The sequence below is a fragment of the Pseudorca crassidens genome, chromosome 5 (assembly GCF_039906515.1).
Source record: "Pseudorca crassidens isolate mPseCra1 chromosome 5, mPseCra1.hap1, whole genome shotgun sequence".
Lineage (NCBI taxonomy): Eukaryota > Metazoa > Chordata > Mammalia > Artiodactyla > Delphinidae > Pseudorca > Pseudorca crassidens.
Window position 1 is genome coordinate 23,486,054 of NC_090300.1, and position 16,535 is coordinate 23,502,588.

The 16,535-nt window shown below is 37.3% G+C and overlaps 1 protein-coding gene across 1 annotated transcript in view; it reads right to left on the reverse strand.

The window, feature by feature from the left end:
* The window catches only part of CPA3 (carboxypeptidase A3), a 30,062-nt gene extending 14,387 nt beyond the window's left edge, over positions 1-15,675 (reverse strand). Inside the window, 10 exon segments of the mRNA XM_067737202.1 lie at positions 430-520; positions 1,413-1,523; positions 2,887-2,988; positions 4,023-4,124; positions 4,234-4,336; positions 12,254-12,378; positions 15,437-15,486; positions 15,489-15,511; positions 15,609-15,657; positions 15,660-15,675. Of these exon segments, the coding sequence (XP_067593303.1) occupies positions 430-520; positions 1,413-1,523; positions 2,887-2,988; positions 4,023-4,124; positions 4,234-4,336; positions 12,254-12,378; positions 15,437-15,486; positions 15,489-15,511; positions 15,609-15,657; positions 15,660-15,675 (772 nt within the window).
* Between the last annotated feature and the right edge of the window lie 860 nt (positions 15,676-16,535).

Here is a 16,535-nt window from a genome sequence, read left to right on the forward strand (position 1 = left end):
TATCATTGCTTTTTCCTGCAACGTTTTCACTTTCTTTGCCCCAGATGTTTCTTTTCACTACACATCTGAAGAACTACCTATATGTTGGTTCTAACCACTGGTATTTCTCAAATTTTATCAGATCAGGAAGAGGAGGGACCTGAGATCTCTGTTCAGATTATCAGAATTTCTGGATTGTGCCTGATTTTTAGCAAGCTAGATATATTGAGTAAGAGATTGTTTGATAAACAGCCCTACCTCCTACTTCCACCCATTCAACAAAACATTCATAATACTTCTATGGTAGTGATGATTATCTTTCATTTTTTAGATTAGAAAATTAACACTTAGGGAATACCTATCTTAACTGAATAAGTAGGTAGTTTAACTAAATTCGATGTCTAAACACTCTTTAGAGCTATTTCCCTTGAGATCTTGTCTGCTACTCACAGTTCCATGAGACATTAAAGTTCCTATTGAGGTCAGTTCCAATGCATTTGGAACGTTGGTTCTTGGAACGATTTTTTCTCCACATGCGGTCCTGCAGTATTGAATGATGAAAGTGTTTACACAAGCTCAGTTAGCATTTTTCAATTTGATCATTTCAGATTCTCCCTGCAGGTGTCTACAGCTTTATTTGAAATTTATCTAGTTAACCTGAGACCCATTATATAAAGAAAAAAAAAAATTTTCTTATAACTTGTAATATTTTCAGAAATGTTTTTTATATTAATAGTTTAAGGCCTTGATAAAAAATTCAGTTAGTTTTAAAAACTGTTGATTAGTTCTGAGTATTAAAAAATGATCAATTTTGTTCTGAAATTACCTATAATTTGAATTTACCCTTCGTTACATCTTTCACCATTTATAGATTCAGATATAATACAGGCCAAATTGTGATTGTTGGAGCATAATTTTCAGAAAATAACTTTTTGTGATAGTATCTGTCTGAAATCTCAAAATCTTATTTAGCAACAGCAGGGTATAAAGAATTCTCTTAAAAGACAGGTATCTGTGTCACTCTTTTATTTATTTTTTGATACAATTATTCCACTGCAGATTCTGTCCCAAATTGATGGAATACAATGATTTTGTTTTGAAATCATTATGTTCAGAATGTCTCTAAATGACTTTTACTCTTAGCTAGAAATACTTTTGCCATATTGTATAATATACATTTCCTTTATAATTAGTGCTTTATTTCATTTTTCTGCATTACTAGCTTCAGCAGCGGAAATTTCATATTATTTTAAGAACTCCTGAGTAACCAGGAAATCATGCTTTCCTTAGTTGAAACTGAGTTTTTAAAAATATACTTTTCTGAACTGGAATTGATTAACCAAACCTTAAACTTAATGCGTAACACTCAATGTGCATGAAAGTCGGTAAATAATATATTACCTAAATGCAAACAAGAGACTACAGAGCAGTACCTGTCTCCATGACCAAATATATCCATCAACATTGAACACAGGAAGAACATAAAAATTCATTCGGTCCAGGAGTTTGGTCATAATTTTGTTTTTACCATAAGTTTTGGTTGCCTGTAGGGGTAGGAAAAAATTAAGCTATTGGTACAAAGTTTAGCTACCGTGTGGAAAGCTGTGGTTATAATTGTAATGACTACCACTCCTTAAGTTCATTTGCCTGTCACATGATTTAAAACGTATTTCCCCTAAACTGCATAAAGATAAATAACCCATATATATGACAGAAAAAAATGACACTTATTCAGACTAGTGAAATTAATTGAACTAAATATTCTTTGAAGGATCATTTAATTATCAAGACTTGTAGCATTCCAAATGTAGCATGCAAGATATGTTTTATGGAAAGAAGAGAGGCCAAGTGAAAAATTAGCAATGCAACTTGTTTCAAATAGATTCTTTTCCTCACATCTTTCGGTAAATATATATTGAATTTGTAAGCATAAGAATATGTAGATATTGGGGAGGATTCATGAATTAATTATAAGTAGGATTAAAGGAAAAACACCTTGTTAATAAAAAAATTAGAGCATTTAGATTGACCAATCAACTTGTTTTCTCACATCAGATGGAAATTTCTCTAATTATCTGGACTTTCTATGGCTACCTAAAATCTCTCATTATTCTTGGAAAATCTCTTCCAGGTATATCTGTACTGGAGCCAAGACATTTCTTGTAGCCCTATCTTGTGTGTTCCTTTATGGCTTACGTAAGCGAGCTTATTACTTAAGGAAGCTGAGCTCTCGGCCCTCAGCTGGAAGAACTAAAACAACTGCAGGGATAAATGAGTTCTACTGGCAGATTCATTCCTAGTGAAAAGTATCCTTGCCCTGAAAGCAGTTGTGATGTCATATTCCAGCAGCATGATGTGTGCAAAAGCTGGCAGAGAAGAGAAGTTTAAAAGATAGTAGGAGTCAGAATACAATAGGAATAGAATGAGAAGAACAACAAACTTATAAAGTGGATTTACTTTTTTTTAAAAATGAGTCATTTTTCACTTGGAAAGGAAATTTAAGCATGAAAATTCCAAATGTGTGCATAGCCAATTCAATATCTCAACAGGAACTAACGTTCTGTGCTTTGAACTCACTGAAAAAAGGCCAAGTTTGTAGGTTGTAATATAAAGATAGTTTCAGATTTCCCATACTTAACTATAGGAAAAACCATATTGTAGCCAAAAATTGTTTTTTTAGTTTTATAAACTGTCAGCTGGAGTTCAAGAAGTTTAAAGGAAGGTGTCAATTTTATAAAAACCTCAATGATGAGTAAGATCCAGAGCGTTTATTTCCTGACAGCACCAAATGTGGGCTCTTCTTGTTAAGAGGAACTGCACTCATTTGTAAAGGGGTGTTGCCACTCAGTGAAGTGATGGAGACTTGACAATCAAAGGAGAATTGTGTGACTGTTCCAATTGATTTACCTGATAGACAAACCACTGGCAGAATGCTGGGGAGATCCATTCTTGTGCATGAATGCCACAATCCATAAAAATAGCCTTTCTTCTTTCATCCTTTTCCCCAATCTTTTAAAAAATAAATTTGATATATTATTTTACATGAACTTACACACTGATCTCTTGTTGTCCAAATACTCATTCATAGTATCAGAGCGATTCTTTCACCTGTCTTCTGTTGAATGAGTAACTGTGTATGCACATATTTTTCTTAGGGAGGACCATGGCATGTATCCTTAAAATGCATAATTCATAATCTATTTCATAGTATATTTTTCAAAAAATTTTCTTAGTGTCAGAGTTGCTTTTAGGGTTTAAAAAAATCACAATCTATTGTTATTTTATTGCTAACATCGTTTGGCCTGAGAAAAAGATTAAAGTTGCTTCTGTTTCTGCCATTTCCTTTTGTTTTTCATACTTCATAAACATGATGTTTAGCCTGGAGTGGAAAAGATTTTGTAGTTGTGTTTGCAGTGGGGAGGAGGGTTAGTGGCTGCATATTTGAAGAACTGTCATTTTAGAGAATTTAGATTTGTTTTGAGTGATTGGAGAGCATGAATGGATGGGAAATCAGGGTAAGGAAGGGCTTCTCAGTTATTAAGGGGATGCTTTAGGGAGCAATGTCTTTGGATGTACAGAAATCCAGTAGCAGCTGAATGGCAATTGTCAACTCGGTCATAGAAGGGAATTCCCTATCAACACAGAGTTGAAATGCCTCACTTACTGTACTGGGATCCTATGATTATATGATTCTTCAGTTTATTTTCTTCCTGACATTTAGTCAACAGTTTCACTGAATTTTAATGGATGGAAAACTGTTTTATACACCAGGGACATCATAAACTCTTGTTATAAAGATATGGGATAAGAAACTTGTCTGGTTTTGTCCACTGTGTCTGCCAGGTGGTTTATCCAGGAACTTTCTTGTTCTACGTAAAACCACCTGGCACTTCTAATCTTGAATGGATGTCTAGAGCTTATATGTTCTTCAAAGAAATAAGACTTTTTATTGTCTAAAAATTAGCTAGTTGTGTCACAAAGTAACTCTTACATTCATATTTTTCAACAATAGTAAGAATCTGTAGTTCTTAAATTACTTTTACCTTGAGAACATACAGTGGATTATCTTCAACAGTGGTTCCAATTTTAATACGAGAGACCATTTTAGGATGCTTATGTACCATTTTTTCAGTCCAAGCAACAATCTTAAGAACAAAAACAATTTTGAGAGATTAGAATAAAAGAAAACTAAAAGACAACAAATGTTGAGGGTGACGTTTTTCTTTTTGGAAGTGCAGGCATTTTATACTATACCTTGTCCCAGTTATTGTATTTTGCATAGCTGTGCCTGCCTGGGATGTCTTCTTTGACATTAAACTGTTTCTCAACCTCTTCTTGTACATCGTGAATCAAGATTCTGTTTGACAGGGGGAATGATAAAATACACATTTACTGGAGAAAGAAAAACAGTTATCTTTCATTCGCAGAAATTTTCTCTTCCTTCATCTCTATCTTAGATCAAGTTTACCTTGTTTCTTCTTTATTCTTTAACCGTGTCTTTTAGATCTGTCATGTGTCTGGCTTCCAATCTTCCCATTTATCTAGAGTTGTGCTGTTCTTGCTGATTGACTGATTGAGTGTAGAGGAAGAACATAAATGAGGTATACTCTTAATTTGAGTTTATTTAGCACATGAGACCAAGTACTGCTCATGAATATTGATTCCCATTAACATCACTGACAAGCACATTATTATGCATATTATATCTAACTCACTGTATGCTTGGCTTTTGACCTAGGATGAATCTGGGATTTCTTTGAAAAAAATTATGACAACAAATTTGGAATCAGGTGGGGCATGTTGCACTAAAACTCACATGAAGTCTGAGAAGTTTGGAAGTTATATTCTGGGTTGTCTCTACAGACAAAATTAAGTGTCTTAAGCTCTAAAGAGGGTATGTGGCTTTTGCTCCACCTGCATTAATAGAAGTAGAGGAACCAGGGAAAAGAGAGATTTTATGGTCTCAGAGGTTGATTTGTAGCATACGGCAGTATTAATTAGTCACAGGAAGCTTGTATCTAAGAATATTTTTAGACTTACACATATCAATTTAGCTCTTGTGATAACAGCAGCAAAAGAAAATCATGTGAGACCTTTCCACAAACGCAGCTGCATGAAGACATCAGAATGGTAACAGATTGTTGCTGATAAAGACTAGAAATTAGGCCTAAGGCTGGAAATTAAGAACTATGGCCAGATGTTATTTTCACGAGCCCTTCCACTAACCAGCAGCCAGGTTGAAGTAGATGAAACCAAATTACTTTCTCTCAGATATTATTTTAGCTCTCCAAGATTTGCTTAATTTGTTAAAAATTGTTCCTAAATATAGGTGAAAGGATAAATAATTATCCCTGAGGATTTAATGATAGAAATGGCTGTTTACTGAGTCTTTCTTATGTACCGGGCACTCTGTTCAGCATGTTATTTACATTTTTCACTTAATCTTTACATCAACACTCTTAATTGGGTACCATTATAACTCCCATTTTTATAGAGGTTAGGTAGATTTCCAACATGGATATAACTAAAATACAGAAGTTGGGATTTGAGCTTAGAGATGTATGACTTCAGTACTCTAGCTAAACCACATACAGCAGTGCCTCCATCACAAGGAGTGAAATCCCTGGGTATTGCTGTCAGATCTATAGTCTTCTTAGTCTACTGAGGCTTGTGCAAGGTTTGCCCAGTTGACCAGCTCTCCAGGAAGCCTGAGTCCCAAGATCAGAGAGCTGGTAAGTTCAGAGAAGAGGCAAAATGAATCCTATGTTGACAATTTCAAGACTCCCTCCTTCTGCCGCTTTTAGAGAGTAAAAAAGAAGGAATCAAGATTGCTTTGGCAATATGTGGTCTTTTGTGGGTACATATAAATTTTAGGATTATTTGTTCAGGTTCTGTGAAAAATGTCATGGGTGTTTTGATAGGGATTGCATTAAATATGTAGGTTGATTTGAGTAGTATGGCCATTTTAACAATATTAATTCTTCTAATCCAAGAGCATGGGATTTGTATCATCTTCAATTTCCTTCATCAGTGTTTTATAGTTTTCATAATATAGGTTTTTCACCTCCTTGGTTAAGTTTATTCTCTGGTATTTTATTCTTTTTGATGAGATTTTAAACAGAATTTTTTTTTTTACTTTCTCTTTCTGATAGTTCATTATTAGTGTATAGAAAAGCAACAGATTTTTACATGTTAATCTTGTATCCTGCAACTTTGTTGAATTCATTTATTAGTTCTAATAGTTTTTGGATAGAGACTTTAGGGTTTTCTATGTAAAGTATCTTGTCATCTGCAAATAGTGATAATTTTACCTCTTCCCTTCCACTTTGGATGACTTTTATTTCTTACTCTTGTCTGATTGCTGTGGCTAGGACTTCCAATACTATGTTAAATAGAAGTGGCAAGAGTGGACATCTGTGTCTTGTTCCTAAATTTAGAGGAAGGGCTTTCAGCTTTTCACCTAGCTTGAACCCAAGCTTGGATTTGTAATAAATGGCTTTTATGTTGAGATATATTCCCTTTATACCTACTTTGATGAGAGGTTTTATCATGAATGGATGTTGAATTTTGTCAGATGCTTTTTCTGCATCTATTGAGATGATCATGTGATTTTTTATTCTTCCTTTTGTTAATGTGGTATATCATATTGATTGATTTGTGAATATTGAACCATCCTTGCATCTCTGGAATAAATCCCACTTGATCATGGTGTATGATCCTTTATATATATTGTTGGATTCAGTTAGCTGGAGGTATCACTCTCTCTGACTTCAGACTATACTACAAAGCTACAGTAATCAAAACAGTAGAGTACTGGCACAAAAACAGACACATAGATCAATAGAACAGAATAGAGACCCCAGGAATAAATATATGTACCTATGGTCATTAATCTGTGACAAAGGAGGGAAGAATATATGAAAGGAGGGAAGAATATATTGAAGAGACATTCTCATCTCTTCAGTAAGTGGTGCTGGGAAAACAGGACAGATACATCTAAAATAGTGAGATTAGAACATTTCCTCACTCTATATACAAAAATAAACTCAAAATAGATTAATGATCTAAATATAAGACCTGAAACCATAAAACTCCTACAAGAGAACATAGGAAGAACAGTCGTTGACATAAATTGTAGCAATATTTTTTTGGATCTGTCTCCTTAGGTAAAAGAAGCAAAAATAAACAAATGGGACCTAATTAAACTTAAAAACTTTTGCACAGCAAAGGAAACCATCGAGAAAACAAAAAGACAACCTACTGAATGGGAGAAAATATTTGCAAATTATATGACCGACAGGGGGTTAATACCCAAAATGTATAAACAGCTCATACAACTCAATTATAAAAAAAAAAACAACCCAATCAGAAATTGGACAGAAGACCTGAAAAGACATTTTTTCAGAGAAGAAATATGGATGGCTAACAGGCACATGAAAAAGATGCTCAACATTGCTAGTTATTAGAGAAATGCAAATCACAACAACGAGAAATGCAAATCACCTCACACTTGTCAGAATGGCCATCATCAGAAAGTCTACAAATAACAAATGTTGGCGAGAATGTGGAGGAAAGGAAACCCTCCTACACTGTTGATGGGAATGTAAATTGGTGCAGCCCCACTATGGAAAACAGTATGGAGGTTCCTCAAAAAACTGAAAATAAAACTACCATATGATCCAGCAATTCCACTCCTGGGTATATATCCAGAAAAAACAAAAACACTAATTTGAAAAGATACATGCACCTGAATGTTCATAGCAACACTATTTACAATAGCCAAGATATGGAAGCAACCCAGGTGTCCATCAACAGACAGATGGATAAAGAATACGTGGTGTGTGTGTGTGTGTGTACACACACACACACACATACATATACAATGGAATATTACTCAGCCATAAAAAAGAATGAAATTCCGCCATTTGCAACAACATGGATGGACCTAGAGAATATTATGCTTAGTGAAATAAGTCAAACAGAGAAAGAGAAATACTGTATGATATCACTTATTTGTGGAATCTAAAAAAATAATGCAAGCAAATATATATATATAGCAAAACAGAAACAGACTCACAGATTTAGAAAACAAAATAGTGGGGAGAGGGATGTAGAGAGGGAAAAGATAGGGGTATAGGATTAAGAGATGCAAACTACTATACATAAGAATAGATAAGCAGCAAGAATATATTGTACAGAACAGGGAATTATAACCATTATTTTATAGTAACTTTTAATGGAGTGTCTTCTGTAAAAATACTGAATCACTATGGTATCCACCTGAAACAAATATAATATTGTACTCAAGTGTACTTCCATAACAAAAAGGAAGGAATGGAGAACTGTGTGCCAGTATATGTGACTGCCATGAGCTTCGGGGTATGTGTGTGTGTGTGTAACTGTAGTGGGGAAGGATGTTTCAGGGAGGCAGAGTCATTGTTATGGTGTCTTATAAGCCGGTCTGGACTGCGTTTCCCCCATGCCCACATTCCTGCAGGATAGGGTCTACTCAAAAAGCATGATTTCAGGTTTCTACAGGATCTCATTTGTCTCCAGTAACTCCCTAATTGGGTTACTTTGTGTCATACTTGGCACTTATCAACATGGATTTCCCCCAGCATTTGAGGCATACCTCTGTGTTGGGTAATAAACTTTAAGACACTAATTTATTCAGTAGGAGGGAAAAGGTGCAGCTGATGATAGTCTCTAGTTATCCCCTGTTGCACAGTGTGTGCGCATGTGTGTGCACATGCTCATGTAAGCACATGTATAAGTGGTCTTTCCTCCACTTGCATTAATAAAAGTAGTAAAGGAACCAGCCAAAGAACATTATATGGTCCCAGCCAATCTTCATGAAACCCCTATGAAACATCATTTTAAAGATGAAGAAAATGAGATGGAGAGAAGTTAAATGCACTGTCAATGTTGAATACCTAATGCATGGCTTAAATGGGACTAGATTCAGACACCTTCACTCCAGAATCTACATTCTTATCTACCACACTCTTCTGCTTTCCACCATGACCAACATCTCTTTGACATTTGTATCAGGTATTAACAATACCCATTTTATTCTTGGGTAAGGAATATATAAAAATGTGGAGCAGAAGGAAAAATGAATAGGATGAAACACTAGAATGATTTATTTGATTGAAATACTTATTTGATAGAACCATGCATATACTTGGAATATGGATTTTTATCTGACTGAACATTATTAGGTAATTAGACATTAATATGAAGTGTTGATGATCAGTTTGGTATAGATCTCTTCCACATTTCTCACATAATCTTATGTGGGTCTTAATAAGATTTTACTTAATTGTATCATTTGAGTTTTACTATTATATTAGTTGTTGTTTCCTGAATTACCTTTCATTAACAACTCTTTATTTTCTAATTTTAACTTTTGATCAAAGAAGAGATAATCTAAAATGTATCTAAAATACGAATATCTAAAATGTAGAAAAATTAATAAAAACACTAGGGTTTTCAACTGCTGATTCTAAATATGGTGTCTGTCCTTTAAGGCTCAGTTCAAGGGATGTGCATTCTTTTAGATATTATTGAACCAGTCTGTTCAGGTTTGTTAGTATATACATATTATTTGATTTTTAGGCTTGGCCTTTTGTGATTTTGTAAGAATGTAAAGGGAAAGAAAGGGAGCAAATATGCTGCTTTAAAATAAAATCTGTCTTGGTAATTTAATTTTCTGAAAATTAAAAAAAATATCACACAGATTGCTTTAAACTAAGTAGTGGTTTATATGCACTGTCTAATGAAGGGTGTCTTAGTAAATCATTGTGTCAAGCCAGCCTCTTATTGTGGTTTTATTCTGACTGGTGTCTGGGTCCAACCAGATGTTTCTGTTCTTAGAACCTTCTTCTGTTACTGACTGACACCACGTAACACATGTAATTAATATGCAGATAAAATTATCTATATAATTAGTACTTGGAGACAAGCTTTTAAATAGTTCTTGTCTGCACAGATCACTTTACATATTTATATTTCTGAGGAAGGTAACTATCTAATTATGTGGCTTTCTCACAACTGTGGCTAATTTGGACCAATTTCTAGAAATCATCTTCTAATTAGATAAAACTAGTTTTTTTTTTTTTTTTTTGGCGGTACGTGGGCCTCTCACTGCTGTGGCCTCTCCCGTTGTGGAGTACAGGCTCCGGACGCGCAGGCTCAGCTGCCATGGCTCACGGGCCTAGCTGCTCCGTGGCACGTGGGATCCTCCTGGACCGGGCACGAACCTGTCACCCCTGCATCGGCAGGCAGACTCTCAACCACTGCGCCACCAGGGAAGCCCCGATAAAACTAGTTTTTATAGGTAGTTTAACACTTTGGTTCTTGATGTAGACAGCAAGGAAGTATTTGGCATAAGGCAAAGTGAAAACGTTTCACAGTACTCGCGAGGATCTGGATTTAGACCTCTGTTTGAGTCAGAATTGTTCCAGGCTAGGAGAGGACCAAAGAGGAGAAAGGGCTGATGTGAGTTATTTGATAAAATGGAAAGATGGCAGCCCCCTGCCTGGGTGTCTTCTGTGACAGTGATTTATTCCACTGTGGACACTCAGTGTTGAGCAACTAGCTGCTTGTCTACATTACCAGGATATTAAGGAAACATACTGCTTCATTTTTACCCTGCTGTTCAAACCAAATTATACAGTTTGCCAACTAAAATATATTTTAGCTTGGGCTAGATACTTTGTAAGAATTAGTTGATCATAGGAATCTGGGTCAGGTTTATATTAATGAAGTAAAGTGAAGATTGTAATAATTGAGGCACACATTTGAGAAGTCTGGCTGTGAAGTGATTCAAGAGACACGGTCACCAGGGAGTATATAGGGTAGAGGGGTGATTTCTTTTAGATGAAAGAAACAAGACGTCATATCGACCTCAGCAAACGCATACAGTCCATAACATACTACTAATTTCTGTGATTTGAAGGTATATTTATAAACTGTCTACTTCTAATTTTAATGGTACAATTTATAAAATCATAGAAAAACATATATCAGTATATTAATTAAAAAGGTTTAAATGCTGGTATAAATTAATTTTGAATATGTTCTCCCCATATATTAACTACTACATTTGTTTTACAGCCCTCTTGAAACAACAACAAAAACAAAGACAGTGATAAAAACAATCACACATAATAGCCTGTGACTTTAAGCCATTAAGCCACAGACAGGAATATTTTTTGTTTACTTGTCTATGTATGTGTTTCCTTCATTTCAGTAGTATTTATATTTACTAGGAATATTGAAGCAATATAATAAATACAATCAAATCCTGCTCTGTCATATGACATTATAGGATCTTTGTCTGAGCCAGAAGTAGAAGGCCTTTTGAGTTACAGCACTAAGTTAGGTAGCAGAGGCATGAAATAGCAAGTCAAAAAGAAAGAACTGGTGTTTAGCAGTTTTGAGTGGTGGGGTTCTTAATAAAGGGGAATACTGGAATGACAAGGGCTGGGGGAGTACAGGATCCCTCAGTACATCAAATTGCTAAATACTTTAAAGTATAAAAAGACATTTTGTTTTCTATGCTGTATATTGATTTGTGATATTCATCTCTGGGCTCCCTTCTTATTTGTTGCCCCAGGGCCTAGACTGCATGACCCATGGTTAGTGCTAAGTTCCAATTTCCTTTTATTTCTCTGTGGGACCACAGCGACTCATTTCTGCATCTTTGGCCATTCGAGAATTCTCTCCTCTTAGATTTGTCTTATTTTACTGCATTGTTTTTGCTTTCTCTGGGGAAGAATTTCTTGCGTAAAGAATTATTTATTTATTATGTATTTTACATTCCTACATCTCTGACTCAAGGATGAACATTGTTAGGGTCTCCTTTTATGTATCAGGAGAATTCAAATACAAGAATGTGGTGCTGGTAGTCATTAGTAGTGCTGAGCTCTGGGTTGATTACCCGGCAGGGGTGCCGAGTGTGACCAAACCGTCCATGCCTGATCACGTGCACTGTGTCCTTACCAGGGGCTGAGTTTTAGAGATGGCAGATATCGTAATTGTTGTTCTTGCAGATCATAGCAAACATAAGATAGAAGTTGAGTGGCCAACTTTGAGCTCATCACTTTTATAAGCAGGCCTCCCTAGTCTGTTTGGAAGTAACTATAAATTTTATCTCATAGATAGAGCTTTCATTTTGGGGCACCCAATTTAAAAATTACACTTGCCTTTCAATTTCAAGACTCTAAGACTTTGAGTCTCTAGCACATTTGAATATTTGCCTAGGACTTACTCATAGTGCATTCTATTTTGATCGAAGGCAGCCTGAATGGACTGGAATTCCTTTTCACTAATTCGGAAATCCACTGTCATGTTAGCAGCTACATGGTGGGTGATGTCTGGATGCCAGAAGTCAAGCTGTGCAGATGAGTTCAGTGTTAGTCGCAGTTGTTTATTTGCTCACCCGACACATATTTATTAAGAAATGACTATGTGTCATACACAATGAAAGGAATTTGAGGTTCAACGTGACTGAAGTATGGACTCTTAATAAACCTATGAGATTTTTGCAAATGTATTTAAGAATTGTTGAATATTAGGGAGTGGGAAAAAAACTATTGTACTGATCACTTTTTTAGGACATAATATATAGAGTTGCAAAAAGAATGAGCAGCTTTTGGGTAATCCATTTGCTTCTACCATCTTGGGGCCAGTTGGAGTTGTTTCACAATTGATTTAGCCACAGCATCTGTCTCTAATTGGGAATATGGACTAATATATGGCATCACCCTCCCCTGCCCCTGCTCCTGAGTCAGGCCTCAGAACCACATGTCCCAGTAAACTCTGGAATTCCTGGAAGGTTTGTGTCCAATGAAAGCATAATCTCTAGCCATGTCATTTTTCTAGCAGTATGTCCTTGGGCAAATTACTAAAACTCTTTGAGTTTCAGTCCTCGCGCCTAAAAAAGGGGCTAACAGTCCTCCATTGGGAGTGTTGTGAAGATTGTGAAACAGCTGTGACATGTGGGCCATGCAGGCATTTAGCAAGTCCTGATTCCCTTCTCTTTATCTTCCTCTAGCTGAGACTTTCAGAAATTTGGTGAATGGGACTATAAAGATAGCATTCAGATTAAAGTAATTTAAGAAGATTCCAATTCGTGTTCTTCAAAATCGTACTCAGTTGTGAAACCCAACGAAGTATAATTTCCCAACCTTGGAAGTGTAGAGAAAGTGCTCACTTTCTACCCAACATGCTAAGCTTGCAGGCGTGTCTAAATCTACCTGGCTGTTTTGTGATTGACTTCCTGTCTACCTCTAGGTCAGTCAGTTATGCGCCAATAGGGGGCTGCAGTGAACCAACCAATATCTATTGGCTTATTTGGATCAGGAAGCTACAGCCTGAATTAGACACATGAGAGATGTAACGTGTGATGTAATGGTAGGGCCATCTAATCACAATAGCAATCTCTCTGTTCCAACAGGGTAATGTAGTACAAGAGTTAGGGCTCAGTGAACCATCATGAGCATTTACTAAGCACCAGGCCCAGAGCTGGGTGCCAGGGTTGTAGAGGTTAATACAAGAGAAGCAAGAAGTTCAGTGTGGGAGACAGAGCCGTGTATGCACTTCCAACATGCTGACCAATGCCAGAGGCAAGCACAAGTGTTCTAGGAGCACGACAGGCAACCCGAACTGGGTCATGAGAGTTGATGAACAGAGAAGGACTTCCTCCAGGAGGTACTGCCTGAGCTGGGTCTTGAAGAATAAATAGCAGTGAGCCAAGTAAAGAGGGAAGTGCATTCCTCCTGAGAAAAGGTGTGTAGGGCCAAAGTGGGCGAGTTTTTGGTGTTTATGGTGCTTGAAGGGTGAGAAAGAGGGTGGAGTGCAGAGGTTGGAGATTATGAAGTGCTTGGAACAGCACCCTGATCCCAACAGAAGATGCTTCTATGGTGCTTAGTATGGCCAGGCCCACTTCCGAGCATTACCCAAATATTAGCTAATTTAGTCTTTACAACAACGTTAGAAAGTAGGTGTGACTGTTATCCCCACTTTACAGAGGAGGCATTTGAGTCCCAGAGAGGTTAAGTAACTTGTATAAGGACACAGAGCTAGGGTAGAGCTGGGGTTTGAACCTCTGAAGACCATGCTCTTTCCAGACGAGGCTGCCTCTCACTAAAAAGCTTCAAGTGGAGGAATGCAGTTGTCCGGCTTTAGAGAGAGCAACTTGCTGTGCGGACTTGGCTTTGTGGGAGGCAGGGCCCGGAACACGAGACAAATTGTAATTGTCTATTGAAATTGTCCCTGTAAAAGGTAGGGCAGATGTGAATTTGGCAGGGACAGAGGAAGGAAGAGGAGAGTATGGATTTGAAAACCATTTGGGAATGAGTACAGGCAGAACTTTTGATTGATTTGATGTGGAGATAAGGGGGTATCTGACTAGATCTCAGATTCCATTCTGGCTTTAAATTTGATATGTCAACTTGGTCATTTAATTTACTGTCTTTGAACTTAAGTTATTGTTTTCAACAAGTTACATTTTGACACTGACATTGAAAGTCTGATGGAGAATTTGAAACGATGTATGTAAGGTGGCTGGCACAGTGTGTCTTGTGCATAGGAGCAGCTGAATAACTGAGAAAATGATAACTTTAGCCTACTGGATTTTAAAAGACTGACCTAACTTTAAGAGTTTTCTTTCACCATGGACCTGCTCTTGGAAAGGGTCACATCTTGATATTATCAACCAGTGCATTGCTGTTATCAGGTAACCAGTACCTTGATGTTATCATAATTTTGACAGACATTAGGCCAGTGGTACAGATCAGTGTGGGAGTGAGGAGAATGGAGCAGGCAAGGCGCTATCAGCAGGGAGGAAGAAGAGGCCGTGATAAAGGTGTCAGGAACATCTCCCTATTTCACACTTTCACCTAGAAAAAGCTGTTGTTTGCAAAGCTTTTGGGTGGGAAAACAGAAGTGGTAATTTGGGGAAAAATAAATAAAAACAAAGGGAAGTACTGGCAACTGGCTCAATTATCCAAGTAGCTCCTGTCCCTTCCCCCATCTTTTTTTTTTTTAATTAATTAATTTATTTATTTATTTATGGCTGTGTTGGGTCTTCGTTTCTGTGCGCGGGCTTTCTCTAGTTGTAGCGAGCGGGGGCCACTCTTCATCGCGGTGCGCGGGCCTCTCATTGTCGCGGCCTCTCTTGTCGCGGACCACAGGCTCCAGACACGCAGGCTCAGTAGTTGTGGCTCACGGGCCCAGTTGCTCCGCGACATGTGGGATCCTCCCAGACCAGGGCTCGAACCCGTTTCCCCTGCATTGGCAGGCAGACTCTCAACCACTGCGCCACCAGGGAAGCCCCCCTTCCCCCATCTTTGTCTTTGGTAGCTCCGTGGGCATTGAAAATAAAAGACAAAAGAAGCAGGTTTTAGGGAACAGAAAGAAAAGATTTAAAAAACCCCTCTATTTGCTTTACCTGGTTGGTTTTGGCCAAGTCCTTTATGATGTTTGCTTGTTTTTCATCCTGGGCTTCACATGTAACACCTTCTCCCTTTAAGAATACAAAAGATGAAACATGTAAACTGTGAAGAAACGTTTCATAATCCTCTTCCCACATGGAGTCTGGAACACAGGGTGGCAAGATTCACCTGTCAAAGCGGACAGGAGCAATTGCAAGGGTGATAGCGGTCAAACCAGAGGCAGGATGAACCTCATGGTTCTTCTTTGTCTGTCCCAAGCCCCTCTGCCAGTTTTATGCCTCAGCTCTTATCTGGAGGAACAGCTCATTTCCTCTTAGGGTTCTGGTGGACAAAATGCCCCCCCCCACCATATTTTCTAGTTGGGGAGGGGAGTAGGGTGGCAACACTAATACTAAATGCCCATTTGGTGACAGGTGAATTCCATGCTACTCATATACCTTTTACAGTTGGGAATACCCATTTTACAGATGAGATGAGAGGCAAATTCCTTGTTTAGCAAATAACTTGCCCAAGGAAGCAGAGCTAGTATGATGAGATTTGAACCCAGTTCTTTGTTCTAAAATACTACTCTACCATATGCTTGAATTGAAGGATGGAAGGAATCAGTTTAAATTTGCACTTGGAACCCGAGATGAATTTGGGTATCTGGCCACAGAACCCTGATGGGTGGTCCTTAATAGCAAAACTTTTTTTTTTAACATCTTTGTTGGAGTATAATTGCTTTACAATGGTGTGTTAGTTTCTGCTTTATAACAAAGTGAATCAGCTATATGTATACATATATCCCCATATCTCTTCCCTCTTGTGTCTCCCTCCCACCCCCCTCCCTCTCCCACCCCTCTAAAACAGATGTTTTTGAAGCTACGTTGTAAATTGTTAAAATAAGAACTTTTGATTACAAATTATTTTGAATATACTAAAAGTACTGTAAGTAATCTGGAAAACATTGATATGTTCACTGTCTAGATTTTATACTTTTGCCATCGTTTCTCGGTACCTCTCTTGGTAAAGAAGTAAACATTACAGAAATGGCTAAATTACTCACTCCCCACTCCTTTCCCTTTTCCCTCCCTCTGTCCTCAGGGGGAACCCCTA